At 40.2% G+C, this 18,660-nt stretch overlaps 1 protein-coding gene across 1 annotated transcript; it reads left to right on the forward strand.

Moving 5' to 3' along the window:
* The first annotated feature begins 3,206 nt into the window (after positions 1-3,206).
* zic6 (zic family member 6) lies at positions 3,207-6,949 on the forward strand. Its single transcript, XM_071518219.1, has 2 exons — positions 3,207-4,164; positions 6,324-6,949. The coding sequence occupies exons 1-2, from the start codon at positions 3,207-3,209 to the stop codon at positions 6,947-6,949; spliced, it is 1,584 nt and encodes a 527-aa protein (XP_071374320.1).
* The last annotated feature ends 11,711 nt before the right edge of the window (positions 6,950-18,660 follow it).

Here is an 18,660-nt window from a genome sequence, read left to right on the forward strand (position 1 = left end):
TATGAAGGCATGATGGTGTGTTTCTTTTCCCTTGTTCTGTCCCTTGTCACGTTGACATGAAGCACCAAAGTGGGACAGTTAGTGATTCCTTTACCTGTGGAAAATCTTGCAGCACTGGCTGATTATAGTTTATGATGGATATAAATGAGTGTACGTTTATTTTCTTTGTGCAAATAGTTTTCCTGGCAAGGTGATGGGTGTTTTTTTAAACAGTATTTTTCTCATCGCCGGCCCGGTGCAAATAAATAAAATTTGGTGAAATTTTGACCCAGCGACTGACGTGGCGATGTTACTCTGCCAATCCCACTGGTATTCTGTTTCATTTTATCAGCACCTGTGCCATTAATTTGGTCCATGTTTACTGTACTGTGAGTGACTTGGACCTTATGGATGTTAAGAGTATTCTCTGACATCAATGTTTTGATTGTTAGAAGTGATATTTTGAATGCAACAGTCACTAGGATTTTGTCTGGCCTGTCAGCCAACCAATATAAAGGAGCAGGCTTCCTTAAATATAGGTGAAAGAGTGGAAGGGATTGCACATGTCAAGATGGTGACATTTGTTACAACTTCGGCCTTTAAACTGAAGCTATTATTACGTTTCCAAAGCAAAAAATGCTATATTGTTCTGGGTTTGGCATATATATAATTTTTGCAAATTTAACTAATAATGGTAGAAAGAACTTACCGGTCTAATATCTGCAACAAATAATTGCACCATGTTTTGCATTTATTTACCATTTACAGTAGTTATGCATTTATTACATATTGCTATTTATTTAAGCTTACCATTAAACTCTATGGTTAATCATATGAAATTAAAATTCTGTTTAATTTATTTCTCAAATTATACAAATATTAATTAATTTACTCATTAAATCCCTCCACTAATTTTATTGATTGTGTTGATTTTACTAGACCTATACATTTTAGAAAATTGAATTGACTTCTAATGGAAAACAGCCTATTAAGTTAAATTCTAATTAAGTTATGTCCACATTAAGGGCAAGGGGAACATGTATTTGGATGTTATGAGCATTTAAATAATCTTATTCTCGTTACAATATTGGAACATGTATCTACTCCAAGTTATCAAATAACCTGGGTTTCACTTACTGTAAACCTATAAAGTGTAAGTCATTGAAAGGTGATCTGGGCATGGCTCGGCCTAAATCATAGCTAGAATAGGCCTATCATATTAAATCATAAAAGGGGAGTTTTTCTAGCTAGTCTACTTTCTTCTTTAGCCATTTGGCTGCAAATGATGCCCAGGAATCCTTGAAAGCAAAGGCCTGCCTGTCCGATAGGCGATCTGAATGGGTGATTGGAAACTTTTGGTTTATTAGCCTTCAACCCTCAATCATTTTCGGAAATGCATCGGGTTAAAGGTTGACAAACATGAGCGTCCATTACAATCATGACGGAATTAGGCCAGTTCTGGGCCTGTGTCTGTTCTGCGGCACTTAATGTCAAGTGGGCCCCTTGCTTTGTCTCTGCCTAGGATCCACTGCAGGTGACGTCAGCATAACAATGTGGAAAGGGATTTCAAAAGTTGAAAATACAGCCAGCTACAGTCTTTGAAAATAGAGAGTTTTCACCTTAAACCTATAAGCTACAGTCCGAGCTCCCATGCCACGTCCCGCAGATTTAAATAAAAGCAACAGATAAAAGAATTTGGCTAAACTAGTCTAGATAGGAGACACTGGTTGATAGAATTACAGCCAAGTTAAAGCGGGGAGACGTGCAGAAATATCTCCTGTTGGAGCCTGGAGAGTGGAGTCAGACTTGAAAGAGGAGAGGAAGCTGCTGACCTCACAGCACCCCAAACGTTAGGACGTTTTGAGCATATAGGAGTTTATTCACTGCTGTTTGGCATGTTTTACCGTCCACATTTTACTTAAATATATATATATATATATATTAGCTCTGTGGTAGTCTGCAAGGTGCACTGTTTGGTGCTTAGTGGTTGATTTTAATAAAATACGCATTTTTGGATATAAATAGGCAAAACTCGTCACTCTGCATATTAGGCCTATATTAGGTTAAAAGGAAAACTAGTATCTCCTTTGCAGGTTATAGTGTTTAGAATTTCCTAAATATCATGGAGGAAAAAGTCTAAATGAGATGTCCAGCCGAAAAAGATGATTATAATGTTTTGGTGTCGTGATAGGCGCCACTTATAGAACTACTTGTTGCTTTACCTAAAGTTGTATTTTTTGTTATTAGGGCGAACCACTACCGTGAGATACATATTGTACCCTATCATTAAAAGATAAAAGTCTGACACAAAAAATACAGTTCAAGATTTCCATGAGAACAAAGTAGACAGCACATAAAACAATGTTGCCTGAAGTTTTGTGGTCTTAAACTAACATGGCGTAGGTACAGGGAATCTAATTAAATCATCTCAAATATTTGATTTATTTTCTTAGAATTACTTTCCCCGAACTTTCACAGTTTCGGAATCTGACACTCAGCTCAAAATGCGAGTCTTGACACTAATTGGCCTGGACATGCAATGACCAGTCTCTCTATTATTCTTACGGGGCAAGAATGGGACATTTGCTTTGGCAAGCTTTCCAGTGAAATAAAGGGTGACAGATAGGCTGTGATTGTTTTGTATCTTACTCATCACTGCATTTACATTACTCGATTCTTATTAATTGATCAGTATTATACATTACTGTTCACAATTTTAACATTTCACTTGTCGAGATTTAGAGAAGGGCGCTTATAATATGGCGCCTGAAGTTAAAGAGGAAGCAATATTTGAGACTATCGCGGCACATTTCAAAGCATTTTCTCTGCGATATTTGAAAACGGAGTCGTGCAGTGAACGCCTGCGTGTCCCTTTTAAAACAAACCCAGCGCCTGTCAATCACAGCGCATTCCAACCAATCCCAAAGCTCCCTTTTTTAAAAGCAGGTTTGCCTGCTGTGCTTTTATATTGCACCATGGCCTGTTTCGAAGCATTTTTACTACCACGGTTATTGCCACAAATCAAGAGGGCAAAGTGAACGGCATGGGACTCACACCAACTTTAACGAAATTGAGTCTGGTTCCTACTTCTGCGAAGTTCACGGCCAAGAATTTCACATGCAGATGATAAAGGCTACAACAAGGAAAATGGAAACAGGATTTCTAGGTATATCCTGAGTGCTGCATTGGTTGATTTTGCAAACTCATAGCCAAACTCACAACAAAACATGACAAGCCTGTCGAGGTTTAGTGGCTGCCCTCTCTCTTGCGTCAACCCTGGGGAGAGCAATACTGAACCCAGCGTGGTGCTGCCACCTTTGGCAGGAGAGCACATGGGGCACCCCACTGGCAGTTCCTTAAAACTCTGCCCCTCGCACAATTTGCGAGACTATCCCGAGACGAGGTCCAGTGCATATGTTGACCACTCGGTTCCCCATTTTTCAGACTCTGGATACCCCAGCCACCGGTTAGAGCACAGCCCTAGGGGCATTATCATTGGAGCCAATCTTTCTGGAGCCGGCATGCCACCCGTCACTGATCAACTGGCATCAAGAACTAGCCAACATGGCGGGATTGGGAGGTATCGTGACTTTACTGGCTGCAGAGACAACAGAAGCCATACTTTTTTCACAACTTATCAGGAGCAGGCCCATGGCTCCACCGACGCAACTCGAGATCTCGGCAGTCAGATGATGCTGGGTCTACCTGGGGACCTCCTTACCCGGACTCACCCTTATGGCCAAACTATCAGCCCGAGGGGAAACAGCCAGCAACTTGTCACCCAATTCCTGGGTCTGTACAAACCTCTCAACATGGCAATTCAGCGTGGAGGAGGCGACGCTTTCCTCAGGTGCTCTAAACAAAATGTGAAGCACGAGCTGGTGTGTAAGTGGAGTGACGGCCAAGAGGGGGCTGGGAAGCTGCCCTGCTCCAGAGCCTTCGGGACCATGTATGAACTTGTCACCCATGTGACAGTGGAGCATGTCGGAGGACCAGAGCACTCCGAATATGTGTGTCACTGGGAGAATTGTCCGAGGGACAGAAAGCCTTTTAAAGCTAAATACAAGCTGGTGAACCACGTCAGAGTCCACACAGGGGAAAAGCCCTTTCCCTGCCCCTTCCACGGCTGTGAGAAAGTTTTTGCAAGATCAGAAAATCTTAAGATCCACAAGAGGACTCACACAGGTTAGTTAATAATAAAATGTAAATGATAATACAAATACAAATAATGTACATGATGCACGTAATAATAATGACAACAATAATAATAATGGTAATAACAATGTAATAATAATAATAATAATAATAATAATAATAATAATAATAATAATGTCGATGTGCGAAATTATTAATTACAGAAAAAAAATCATTAGAATTGTCAACTTCACAAACTTACTTATATTTACTAATATTTACTTTTTTCACAGTAGGCTATTTACCTTTGTGGATAACAATATATTTTTTTATCATTATTCAATTGATTGTGAAAGTTTGAACTGTGACAATAACTCCAAGGAGCTTAATAAATGTGTATTAATATCATTATTATTTTTTTTATTATTTTTATTATTATTATTATTGTTATTATCATTATTATTATCATTATTATTGTTTGTAATTGATGGTGCTGATGAAGTGTATATTATTGACATTGTTATGAAAGCTGTATAGCTCCTCGCGCTTTGCTGTTGTCTTTGTTGTTGCTGCTGCCTGGCTGTGCAGCAGAGAAGCATGTGCAGGTAGCCTACTATAGAGGAGCTGTAGTAAGGCTTTTACAAACAAGTAGTCTGCAGGCCTAGTGGTTTGGGTGTCTCTCCCACTCCATTCAGTAAAATTAATAAATAAATGCTGGGACACCGGAGAGTTGTGACGTAGCGGTTACGCTTCCTCAGTTGCCTCCCAGGGACTCATCTCCTCTGCACAGGAACCAGATAGTAGCAGAGCACATCAGACAGTGATGTAGTGGGAAATAAAAAGGTGGTAAACTATGACCTCCAGTCAGCATAAGGAAGCAACCACTAAAATGAATGGATGAAAAATGAATTACATTTTCAGGAGAGCATTTATTTATGACCCTATCCTCATATAATTTACATCACTTTGATAGGCCTTCTACTTACCATGATGTAAATACTGTGAATTTATGTCATAAAAATTTATTTCAGGCTAAAAAGCTGGATAAATTGAGTTAAGCTGGGTTTGCTCTCCACTACATCCCTGACAGCATAGAAGGTAATGGGTTCTATAAAAAAAAACACTTAACCATGTAAGTCAGATCATATTTTCTTATTTCACAGACATCAGGAATTGCAGTATAAACCTGATCTCACAGGGTATAATTATACTGAAATATGTTAACCTGAAAATAATAATGAATGAATGAAGTGAATGCCCCTCAAAAAAAAAAAAAAAAAAAAATTAGTAGTGTGTGGAGAAAAAAAAAAAAATTTAGTAGGCGCCCCCTTCTTCTGGTGTGAATTGTTTTAATAATGGAATGCAGACAATAGACGGCACGATTAGCGACATATGCCATTATACAGCTGCACATATGTAGCCTGGACATAAATTATGTCACAGAAATATACTACAAGGAGTTATTGTTTGAATTTTCCACAGACAGCCAAGCCATTAATAGCATATGCAGGCCTATAAAGCGATAATTTAACACAAACGATTAAAGTTGTATTTATGAGTCCAGCGTGTCATATCTTGCTGGTTGTGTGCCTCACTCAAATGTATACAGGGGGGATATAGCTTGCAGCTGGTATTTTGTACAGACAGACCATTTAGCATCTTGATAGCAATGATTCATTCCATGCATGATAAGCAACAACATTAGGCCCATTTAAATAAATCTTTGCATTTGCTGTAGCAGGTTCATCATAATCTGAGGCTTGTGTCACTGTAGCCTTTTTAATTTAGTCAGCAAATCAACTGCCTCACTTGTTGCAATCAGGGTTGCACCAAAGTTTCAACAACTAGATTGCACTCTGTATTTTCATGGCTCATATTTTCACACTTTAGAAAACATTATTCTCTAAAATTGCAAAGATGTAGCATTTATAAAGGTCTACAGAGCCTCTGGCTGAAAGCTGTAACTCTGGGCCTGGACGCGCACTGCTCAGGATATCACCAACTATGAATTAGAGCCATTTTACAATGTGTAGTGTAGCTGGGTGTAGGCCTTCAGTCGTGGTTATTCGGTTATTCGTACAATTTGGTTATTTCGAGTGCACTCAGCTGATTTAGAGAACTATTAGGCTATATGGCGAGGGAGAGCATTTACGGGCCTATAAACATAAACCATTCGTAACACGCCGTCATTTCTCTCTTTGCACGTTTAGGTGAAAAACCTTTTAAATGCGAGTTCGAGGGCTGCAACCGGAGGTTTGCGAACAGCAGCGACCGAAAGAAGCATTCTCACGTGCACTCCAGCGATAAACCCTACATGTGCAAGGTCAGGGGCTGCGACAAGTGTTACACCCACCCGAGTTCCCTGCGAAAGCATATGAAGCTGCATTGCAACAAGGCCCACGTCGCCAAAAGCGGTGATGCGCGCCCTGGTGATGGGGAGCACCTCGCAGAGGCCAGGTCACCCCATGTCCCGGATGGAGCGCAGCCCAGCCCCTCTCAGTCCCCCAGCTCCACTCGAGATGTCCACATGTCCCCAGAGAGTCGAGACGAGTCAAGCCTGAGGTCACGTTTCCATCACACGTTTGACAACAGTTTGGACTACTCGACACACAGGTCACAGCCCCTCCTGGACCCCTTGTTGATCCAGAGAGGCAGCTACAGGTCCCAGTCCTCCCAGTACCCCTGCGGCCAGGCGGGTCACACGTTTGCCCAGAGCTCCAGGACTTTTCCCTCGACCTCCCCCTTTCAGAAAAGTATTGTTAACGGATGGTACACATGCCACAGCGGCGTGGACTCTTTCTCACCAAAGCAATGTAATAACATACCGTCTATGTGAGTTGCTGTTGGGCCCCGTGAGAGCGGCTCACATGTTTTTTGGGCCTATTTTTTTCATGTCATAGCCTCAGACTTACAGCTGTATTATAGGCTATATTATTCTCTGTATTTTTGTGGATGTTGTATGAAATAATTTGTGACACGTCATGGGTCATCCTATTGAAATCTTGCATTGCGAAATGTGGTGAGCTTTATCTGTTGTGTGTGAGGCCTGTTTGGTGGGGTTTGGCTCGTGGCCTATATTGAAACCGATTTCCCCATAATGGGTCATTAGTAACTCCTTAAAACTGTATAGGCCTAACTGTTTACCGTATTGCATAACTATCATAGATATCTTACGTGAGAAAAGAAATTACAAAGGATTTTATGGAAATCTGTGTGTTGAGTCTTCTGCATAAACAAATTAAAGGAACTGAATTTATAGGCTATTATTGGAAAGTAAAACGAAAGTCTTTTGCTGAATGTAGCCCTAAGTGTAGGGGTCTTTGTTGAATGTAAACTAGGTGTAATGTATCGCGGGAAAGTATAGAAACATTACTCATGTCTTCATGTATGTCGGAAGATGAAATAAATATTTGAAATATTTTTTTTTTTTGGTCAAGTTTGATTTGGGGAACTTACCAGGACTGGGTTTCCCCAAAACATATTTAGACTAAGTTCATGTTTTCTCCATTCACTTACAATGGAATCAAGATGAACTCAGACTAAAGATGGTGTTGGGAAACCCAGCGCAGGCCTGTACGTGACATAAAGCATGATTTGTCTGTAATTTAAAGAAAAATAAAACTGCTAGACTCATACGCATTGTATTCATTTGTAGATATGTTAGGCATGATGAAAGTGATTAGGCCATGAAGATTTCCATCGAGTTTTTTTTTTCCCCCTGGTTAGTTAGGCTCCTTCTCCACTCTTCACCCCCTCTCCTTTCATTACACATTCTTATTTTTGTTTGCATTACATGTATATTTCACACTTCTGTGTTAAATATTCGGGATCAGTGTGAACATAAACCACAGTGTTCGTGATACGTATTAAAGACGTTTAATTAGCCTACAGTTCTACTGTACATACTGTACAATTAATTATGCATTCAATATTTTATTAAAGTGTCTATATTCTCTTTGATCAGGCATGTGTGATTAAACCCAATCAATGCATTTTCGTGACAGTGACCGCATAGTTTTTATTTTATTGTATGTCCCCCCCCCTAATCATTCCCACTCTAGTAACCTACGCCATATTTGCAGTTTTGCAATTTATAGAATATAATATACCTTTGAAAGGCCTGGAGGCACGATTTCGTTTCATGTATATCCTGTGTTATAAGCAACTATAACCTTTACAACCTTTAGAACAGAGGCCATGAACTGGTTTGAGTGATGCAATTATCTTCTGGATGAAAAGTAAGAAAAATGTTTTTTCTAGGTCGGCTAAATGAACCATGTGATTAATAGTAACCTCAGAAAATGCAGAATGGTCACTCTGGTCACTCACCACAAGTACTTTCCGCCAATGAGTCTTTGGTTTTTCTTAACAAAAGATGTTTGTTTAGATAATTGAATAGGTATTGAATACGTGCGATTTTGAGATATATGTCTATTTCCCACTACAACGCACGAGGTTACGTGCGTCCTCGTTACTTTCAAGAATGATAGGTGGTTTCAGAATGCAGTCAATCAAATAACAGGTAGTCCTGGCACGTTTCATGTTTGCCTAATTAATATGGATTCTTGCTTCCAATTCGTCCAGTCCATTTGTCTGGTCTTATACTATTTATTTGTATTTTTTATTATTTTGACATATGTGCTTTTTTTATATATACTATTTTTTTAGTCTCACACCTGGAGAGATGGAAAATTAAATGTCATATTAAGGTAAGCAAGCTGCTCATGCCCAAGAGTAAATTAATTAAAAGCAGATTCAATTCCAGTTTGAACTGACCCAAACATGACCTAAGGAAACAGTCTTGGAATATTTTTCATGCAATGCATTAAACAAATACTAGCTAAACTGTCCATTAGTCACCCCATCATTCTTTTGTCCATACTTCAACAGAAACTTTGGGCTTATGTTTTCTCCATGAGGGTTTTAACATTCAAAGAGAACACAAGGATACTCAGTTTGAGTCTGGATTCATGGTTTTGCTGGATTGCACTGTTCAAGGTTAAATACCACTCTGAGTGGACAGATGTCTGTTCTACTATATTGCTTTGGCTATTGACAAATGCATGGAAAAAGTTTGCATGTGTCCTTTTGCTGATAGCAACTTGTCCACAGTGCATGTCGGAGAAGTTAGTTTTCATTTTCCTGCTAATTATACGATTTTATCTCACTTTCTCCATAGGTTACAGTTTCACTCACATTATGGTTTACATTTTCTTTGTTTTAATATCTTTTGGAATATATAGCAACACCTGATAATGTTATAGAACTAGACCGAGAAGATTTCTGTTTGAAGCCTGTCTTTCCTTCGGCTGTGCTTGAATGCATTGTCACTAATAATCTTGGTGCACAGGCTCATTTCATCCCTGAACAGTTATTACTTTAATACAACTCATTTGTAGTTTACACACCCTGTTTCATATGTTAAATGATGATACCTCTGGCTAACAATATTATACTGCCTACTAATGGGACATTTAATGGTGTGCAGCTAAAGATGATGTATACAGTAAGTGTCTGTCCATATCCAGCTTAGGAAAATGCTACAATAGCTTGATTACTGCAGAGGTTGATAGGTCAAAATTGTGATGATGGTCTCATTTTTAGTTAATGAAGAAAATCACTGAACCCCACTGCCAGTGGCAAATCTTTATACCCAGTATGTATGGATGTCTACATTTTATACCATTATAAAATGTGGATGAAGACAGACATTTTTATGGCGTATACCAATTTGCTTCCCATATTTCAGAAAGGAATCAGGTCAAAAGTGCAGTAATTTTACATCTCTTTGAAATATATGCTTACGGTGATGTGACAGCTAACTAGCAGTAATAAGGATACCCTTTATCTCAGTGAGAGGATCTGATTGAAGGGTAGTTATCAGGATGGCCACAAAAATACATGGGGTGAATGCACCAAGACTGTACCAGAAGATGTTTTCCTCCCAATGTCTACCATATTAATACAATACTTTACCTCTGATGTGCAAACCAGAACATTTTAGGTTCATTAAGTTCAGAAGACTTTGTTATTAGCATACACATTATAGCCATCTACATTAAACCTCTTTGTAAGACAAAATACAAGTGGAACAGGCCTACCAAGCTGCTAGCTTTATTTTTGTCATGACTCTTCCTTCTACGGTGGTCATAAATGAATATGAAAAATAACGCTGAGCACTGCCATGTGCCATGTGTCATGTTTTTGACGGAGTCTCAAACTCCAGTACTTAGCAAACATGCAAGGTAAGCATACACAGTTTATGTGCTCACATCATAGTTGTTCTCGAGATGGTGCAAAGAGGTGATACATTTGTTTACGCTTTCAAAGTTGCAGTGTGCTATGTGTTGGTAAAAAGTGTGCGTCACACATAATACTCATGAGGATGCATCTTTAGAGAGAGCAGGATGTTTTTGATTGTGCATTTTGCGAATCCCACTGAGTTTGACCACTGTTGATTTTTTTGCCTTTCATGAGGCATGTCTCTGAAAACCATCCGTCCGTATCAGTATGTAGATGCCACTTTTGATAAGACCAGATCCAGTTTGTGTAGCTTATAGGTATTTGTCTGGCTAACATGTAGTGAATCAGCACCTGAAGTAGTGCTGCAGCAATACTACTCCAGCTGTCAGGAGAATAGTATTCATGGAGCTCGAGGGTTTGAGGTAAGTAGTATAAGGTTAGGGGTAGCTCATGTTTGTTGGTTGATGTTGTGATGTACTTGAATTTTGAAGCGCTCCTTTCCTTCTTGTGGTAAATTGAGGTGAACTGGATTGGCTTTGATCAATATACTTCAATAACATGATGACTGAAAATGATTGGATCATCTTCACATATATTAACTGTATTAATAGCTTGCATCACAAGATGCCAGTGTTACTATAGTATACAGCACATCATTCTGCTGTGATCAGGGTTTTTCTGAAGTACGTTCTGAAGATATTCAGATATTCAGCATCTCTATCTTAGAGCTCATCTTCTAAACCCCAACAATTATGCTATGTATCCAGTGCTATGTTTTTACATTCTGCCTTTTTCTCATATTTGGCCTAAAATAGTAAATCTCCCCACAGAAAACGCAATAGAGGTGATGAGAGATATTTTTGTTTTCTATTTTTCTGTTTTTCTATTTGATGTGTTATGCAGGTGCAATGAGGACATGTACATGAAAGGCCGAAAGGCAACGCCCTAAAAAGAGAATTTATCTCCCTATAGAACCGTTTTGTTCTATATTCTGACCAAGCAATGGCAATATTCCATAACCGCTGAGCCCTGCCACACCCTTCCCTTCCCCCCTCTAATCACAACTGATGAGACCTCCTCTTCCCAGTTTGCCATTTGTCTGCCGCCATCTTTACTCTTGCGCTCTCTGCCTAGCAACAAGCGGCGGGCGCCATTTTTGGACAGGGTATATAGCTACCGATTTAATGTAAATATATCCATTTCACCTTGGAATCCATTGGATTACCATCTTGCATCCCTGGGTCGCTGTTATACCATACTTGGGTTGAGCCCCAACTGTGTATCAGGGGGTGGGCTGCTTTGTCACACCAGGTCTTTGGTTTGATGCATCATCGTAACCATGTATGACATCTTGTGTAACATATACTGTGTAGCTCCCACGCATGCCTACTCCCTACTTTTCCAAGTAAGGTTTAAGCGCTCTGTAGGGCTGGCAAGGCTGCGTCAGCATTGACTGTGACTGACGGTGTGGTCGAGGTTGACCAAGTGTGATTTTAATTGGATCTCTGGCTTTTTCCCCATCCTCCCCAGGTCAAGCCAGTAGTGCTGTTGCTCCCCAACTTGCTTTCTTTTCATCCATCCCTCCATGCCCCCTCCCTTTTTGCCAGGTCCTCTTGTTCTTCTGTCTCATCTGTCTCTATCCCTGCAGCTCCTGGCTATCTTCACCCTCTATGGCTCCTTCACGATGGCCCCCTAATCTCTGCCTTCTCGCCAGTGTGGTTCCATGGTAGGTAGGTGTCCTGCGCCATGCAGATTATACCCCAAACATGCATGGACCTCTACTCATATATCTATTTTCTTCTGTACGTTGCCCCTCTCTCCATGGGAAATTGCAACCCCACATGGTAAACTGGATACAGCTGCACTTTAGTCTGCTCCAACTGCTTGTTTAATTTAATTCACATTCTCTTTCCAGTTGGAGCACATGAGGTGCTGAAGGGTTTGGCACACGTGCATCATTGATGCTACCAATTTATAATGAGGGTAATTGTAAGAATGAAGGAACATTGATTGTAAAGGTTATGTTGCACAATATGTAATAAGACTGTCAAGAAACAGTGGAGACAGATGAATATGTTACTCCGGGAAAACACCATGGAGTCATGTCACTCGTTCTTTTTCTAAGAACATTAGTAAGGTAATCTGTTTCATGTCTAAGCCTAGGTTCATTTGACAGCTTGACAATTAATAGGATTCTAAAAACACATCGTCAGAAGCAGGGCTCTTATGTAAGACAATGCAATCATTACCGTTATATGCACATTGGCAGGTTTGTTTAGAGTGCTTTACAGACCACGAAATGGTGAAGAGGAACATAGAGTCCTTGCGCTGTGATCTTATGACTTAACCAGACTGATCCCGTAGATTTCTTTCTCATCTTCATCTGCACTGCAGTTTTCTGATTTCAGTGGTGCCAGCCCCCTGTGTAGCACAGCCCGTACCAGGGCTTATTAAACCAGCACTCTATTCACGCTTCCCAACTGGGGCTCCACTGTCAACTTAAGCCCAAGCCCCTCAAATACCCAGCTCTCCGACTATTGTTTCAGAATTCGCCGAAAAAGGAATATCGTTGAACAGCCGATATGCAGCGGGGAAGAGAGAAAGGCCCCGCCTATCTTGATATCTAATGCATATTTGTCTTTTGATGCATTGCAATTTACCCCTGTGGATGATGCTTAAAAAAGAGTCTTTTTTTTCTCTTTCTTTTTTCATTCATTATCCATGCCTTACATAAGAGATATTTTTGACAGTTCTCTTTCTTTTTTCATTCATTATCCATGCCTTACATAAGAGATATTTTTGACAGTTTTTGATGAGCCAGTTTCTGGGAAGTCATGGAGACTTAAAGGTCTCTTATGAGCCAATCAGCTCAGGAGTTAACCACTAGGCTGATAATGACTATATCATGTGAAGAAGAAACAACAAGTTGAAAGTATTTGTTGTGGCCTCTTCCATTGCAAAAGGCAAAGTTATCATCTTTTAAAAATCCACATCTTTTAAATTCATACCTCCAAGGAGTGAGAGTGGGTTGTTTGGGGTGAGGGGATGTTTGAAGATCTTCCAACTCTGCAAGCTCCAGGCCTATGAGGGGCAATGCCATCCTCATCCTTTTAGGGGAATGACCATAACTTTGGTCCCCTGCTTCTTATCCCTCGTCCAGACCCTTGTCATCAGAGATCAACCAGGTGGAGCCTTAATGTCCTCCAGTCCTTGGCAAAGGCAATTGGTAGCTTTTCATATATGTGAAGAGCCAGATGATTATGCTTAAACTACACATTCGAGCAGAAATTGATGCCTTTATCTGTGTCTGTGCTTCCTAACAGCTCAATATGATCTTTGGGAAATTAGTCGTTATTTTTTAATGCCTTTACTTTACATTATACAGAATGCATTTGGAGCACTTGTTAGAGAATGTTAAGGAGCCTTTGATCACCATGCCTAAAGAGCACAATGCCTTAGATTTTACAAACACAGCGCCAGGAGACCCTAAGTGTCTGTTGTCTTTGCTGTCTCTCAAAACCATCACATTTCATTAGCAACAATTTGGTTCTGTTGTGAGATACAGCATTTGAATACTTTTTGTATGATTTCTCTCAAATCTCCGTCTTTTGAGGTTGAGCTTAAAAAAGGGATCACATTGGTCATGGTCCAGGGTATTTCAAAGCATTGTGTAATCGCGAGTGTTTAATTTTATCTGTTGCAGTATGCATTGCAAGGCGGCTGTGTAATCAAGCCTGTGAACTCAACATCTGAAAGAAGGATTCTGTTTCTGATCACACTCCTTGGTATGTGGCCACTAAATTAATATGCACTTGACATGACGCTGTATGTAGTTTTTCAGCTGGTGTCTAGTGTTTGTACAAATACTGAGGGCCCAAGGGGGCGCAGTTTAGGAAGCAGTAAGTGAGGATGCATGGTGATCTCGCTGTTAACCTTCAGCATTACAAGAACACCCCAGGGCCTAACTCTACAATGATGGATGTAGGGTGGCGGGGGTTGGGGGGCCCCAAACAGAACCGAAGAATTCCCCTTGGGCCTTTTCAATTACAGTTAGAGCAAGCTCCGCACTGTGATGATATGTTGCTTTAAGGCTGTGACATTAATGGAGGGGACAAATGTGATTTGGTGTGGTGTTGACCCCAAAGTGCAGGGCGCAGACAGAAATGGTCTGAGGTGACGGCATGGAAGCGGTACCAAGAAACGCACAGCAACCTCATATTGTTTTCTTTATTTATAGTCATCAACAAAATAATCCCAGCACACAGTAAACAGGGTCCTTCTGAAGTTGAAGAAGTTACTGAAGGAAATACTTGATCATAAGCCATAGGCCAACAGGGGCACTAGGGGCATGAGAGAGAGTAAGGAGCCACTAGTTTGCCTTTGAGGAACCCAGGTAACGGATTTAAGAGTGGCAGAGGGAAAGTAATGGACTGTCCCTTCATCTTTTTGATGATCAATAAGGCAGCCTAACCTTTTATTGGACATGTCCTATGATATGGTAATGAGATGTCCCGTGTGTGTGTGTGTACGCTTGTGCACATTCAACATCAAAAACAGCTGCAGTGATTTTGTCCCTGGGTCAGTATTATGTCAGTACCATCTCTGACTTAAAGCTGTGAAGTTTACATTTACCCACACCACAGATGACTTTCAAAAAGACGAAAGCTGAACTGACTGTATCTATTTCAGTTCACAGGGAATAATCCTCTGCTCTAGATATCTAGATGAGGCAGGGGATCAAAAATCCATCTCCTATGCAAGAACAGAGAGTATTTCATGTAGTTCCTTCAGACCCATTATTAAAGTGGGATGTGGCTGAGGTAATTAGCACTCGTCCTCAGCTCCACGCCAGTATCTGCTACATCATCTGCACCGCTGCTGTTGTGAATGGCACATGCTATTCCTTCAGTTATGTAAGTGACAGAATTATGCAACCCCTCTGTGTAACTGGGAGGCATCTCAGAATCATTAATCCGCAAAAAAAAAAAAACCTATTCCCTTGAAAATGCATAGCCTCCAGTATAACAAATACAAAATTACCAAACCTATTTTGACAGACATCAGGTCACTGCTGAAACACAATTTGATTTCTGAAAATAGTTGCACAGTGGAAGAGTTTGTTTACTGTAGAAACCTAGAAATTCTAACTTGAAAGTGTGCAACATTTAAAACTTTTTACAGCACCAGCATATTACAGCTGCAGCTACACCTTAATCACTAAAAAGTGTGCATATATTTCCATCCACATACTATACTGGGTGGGTATTATTATGGCTTGATCATATACATCATTAACTATGCTCTGTACATTAAAGTAATTAAGAATGTATCGCATCCGTTGAACCATGAATAATGCCAGTAGGAGAAAAAAGACACTACTCCCTCACTGACTTATTAACATGGAGCTGAAAGTGCGACATTGGGCTTTTTTTCCCTGCATGTGTGTTTTGAAATGTAATTTTAGTCCCTTTTTTTCGACAAATGAAGTAAAGATATCAGCCAGTTAAAATACAAACAGAGTAAACGGATCTGGAGCCAGCGTGGGCTGTTGGTAATACACACATATGAACACAGTGCCAGAGGCAACATGAAGTCACTGACACAATTATGTAAACACTTTGTATTATTCATCTTCGTAATAAAACAGGCTTTACTGTTTTGCATTCTGTACATCCATCACCCGGGATGCCAGAGAACCGTTTATACATAAGTAAAGGCGAGTGGGGAATAGGGGAGGGAGTTGGGTGAATTGTCCTGCCCTAATGTCTGCCAATATCTGATTCCAGTAAAATAATGTGTAGACATGATGGAAATAATTGAAAACAAAATCAAACCAAATCCTCTTTTTCCATTTTTCGGCTCATTTCATATCATACCGTATCGTATCGTATCGTATCGCATCGCATCGCATCGCATCGCATCGCATCGCATCATATCATATCATATCATATCATATCATATCATATCATATCATATCATATCATATCATATCATATCATATCATATCATATATCATATCGTATGACAGTGTACACCCTGACCTTAGAGAAAACAGGTATTAAAACTAGTCCTTGCTTCTTTTCCATTAGTTTAATGTATGGGTAGCCTGAGCAAAGATGGAGGCTAACCCTTGAAAGCAATATTGGGAGTGGAGTGTGTGTGTGTGTGTGTGTATGTGTGTAGGGGAGGGTTGTTCATGTGTCCCTTCCAAAGTCAAAATGAAACCAAGGCCGCAGTTTGGAGGACTGAAGTCCCTGTGTATTCCAGCTCAATGTGGATCACTAGTTACGAAACACTGCTTTTTGATCATTTTTCTTTTTTTTTGGTTTTCCTTTGAACATTCAAGTCACTAGCGCTTTTATTTATAAAGCCTATTTAGACAATCAAGGAGTTGAAAATAATTAGGTCTGCATACATGAGGGTGGACATGTATTCCCTTTCAATCAGTTAAAACCAACTCTGTTAATTAAAGTTCTGTGCTGTTACTCTCCCCTAATAATTTCCTTAATAGCTACTGCTTTCCTTAGATCTGTTGTCAGCAGAGCATATTTCCTTTTTGTTTCTCCTCTCAATTTGTTTTTTTCCCACAGAAATCCCAATGACCCATATATTTGAACTAATTTTTGAAGCGCATAATATAGATTCCAAGTTAAGAGAATGGAGGCGCTATTATTAGTCGCATTTGAGGTGCACGCCCTCCTTCTAGGTGCTGCTGTGTGTTGTTGAATTCCCTGAGTGAAGGCATTACCATCTCATTTGGGTAAGGGTAAGGGCTGAGATTACCTCATGGAACTGAGCTGTTTCATCACGGAAAGAGAGGGGGGCCGAGCTGACGATGCTGACTGTGTTTGTGCAGGCAGCTGAAGGTAGAGGCATTCCAGAGACATTTCACAAACATCACACATGACAACTTGTGATGCCACCTTACTGATGTTTTCCTTGAAAGGTCCCTCACTAACAACAACATCCTATTGATCCTCAACACCATTTTAACAACCTCCTCACACCCTCTCACACATACACACCTGAGTGGATATGGATTGAAAATGTTAGCAGTTAGCGGTTAGCTTTTCCAACACATCCCGTAGTGCAGTCGTCAATTAGGCCTAGTCTTTGTTGGTTCGGCCCAAGAGGAATCCTGCGCAGGGAGAGAATGATGAAAATCAGTAGTGTAAATAACGGCTCATCCCTCAGTGCAAAATTAATATGCAATACTTACATTTTTGTGCTGATTAAAAGGCTTTGGCACGTGATGAGCAATCAAAACAAGAAATAAACTACTCGGATTAAAATTCTGCTTTTAATTGGATAGATGAAAGAAGCAATTAGTTGCACTTGAGTTAAGAATGTGTCCTTTTTTTGAAGTCAACTTGTCCTCATTTATTAGGAAAAAGGAAAAAATAATGCACTTTAGCCAAACTTCAGTTTGTTTCTTCATTTTTAGCACTGGTTTAAAATATACTTCATTGTTTCCAATCATTGATCATTGGTTCTCCCTGTGGTCAAGGGGTAACATTGGGATGTAAACAGTGGAGGTGGATGGGTCAAATCATATGTTGTAAATTATATGGCTGTACCTTCAGTAGACTTACAATAACAGTGACATTCACTTTTTGACCTACCCACCACTTTCCAGTCTCTAGCTCCTATCTAGTGCATACATCCTGGTGGATATAAATAGTAACCTTTGCTACTGGTTGACCTCCATAACTGCTTGGCCAACCTAACATCCCTACATATGACTTGACATATCCTGTTTATCCTGTATATTTTGTAGCCATGAGGCTCTCATTTGATCATTATAGGTACTGTTTCAAGAGGGTGATGTGGTAGCTGTTCCAGTCTTAAGGGTAGGGCTATGTTAATCCATGGTGTTCCACATTTTTCAGAGAAGATTGAATTGGCAGAGACTCTTTCCCATTGTGCAAGGCGACAGGCTGACCGGTTGTATGGCTCTGTTATTGCACAGACCTAACTCATCAATCAGAAATCAAAGCCTTTGACAGTTGCCTACATTAAAAGGCTGCTGCTGGTGTGTCCCGTGCCAAGAGGCTTACTTTCCACTGAGCATATTAATATAGGTCACAAGGGGGCTTATCACTGATCATGAAGGGAGGATGAATACTCCTGGGCCGCACCGGGAAAGACTCCACTCAATACTTATGGCGAAATATACAATTATCAAAGACAGTGCGTTGGTGGACCTCTGAAATGTGTGAAGTTATACAATGATTTGATGCTTTTTTTTTATTAGCAACCAGTGTTTGGACTTGGAATATATTTGAAAACCAAATCATGGCCAGT

This window comes from Centroberyx affinis, unplaced genomic scaffold, assembly GCF_046629955.1.
Source record: "Centroberyx affinis isolate AG114_WGS23_722 - 3 ecotype Tasmania unplaced genomic scaffold, CSIRO-AGI_Caff_v1 ptg000557l_1, whole genome shotgun sequence".
Lineage (NCBI taxonomy): Eukaryota > Metazoa > Chordata > Actinopteri > Beryciformes > Berycidae > Centroberyx > Centroberyx affinis.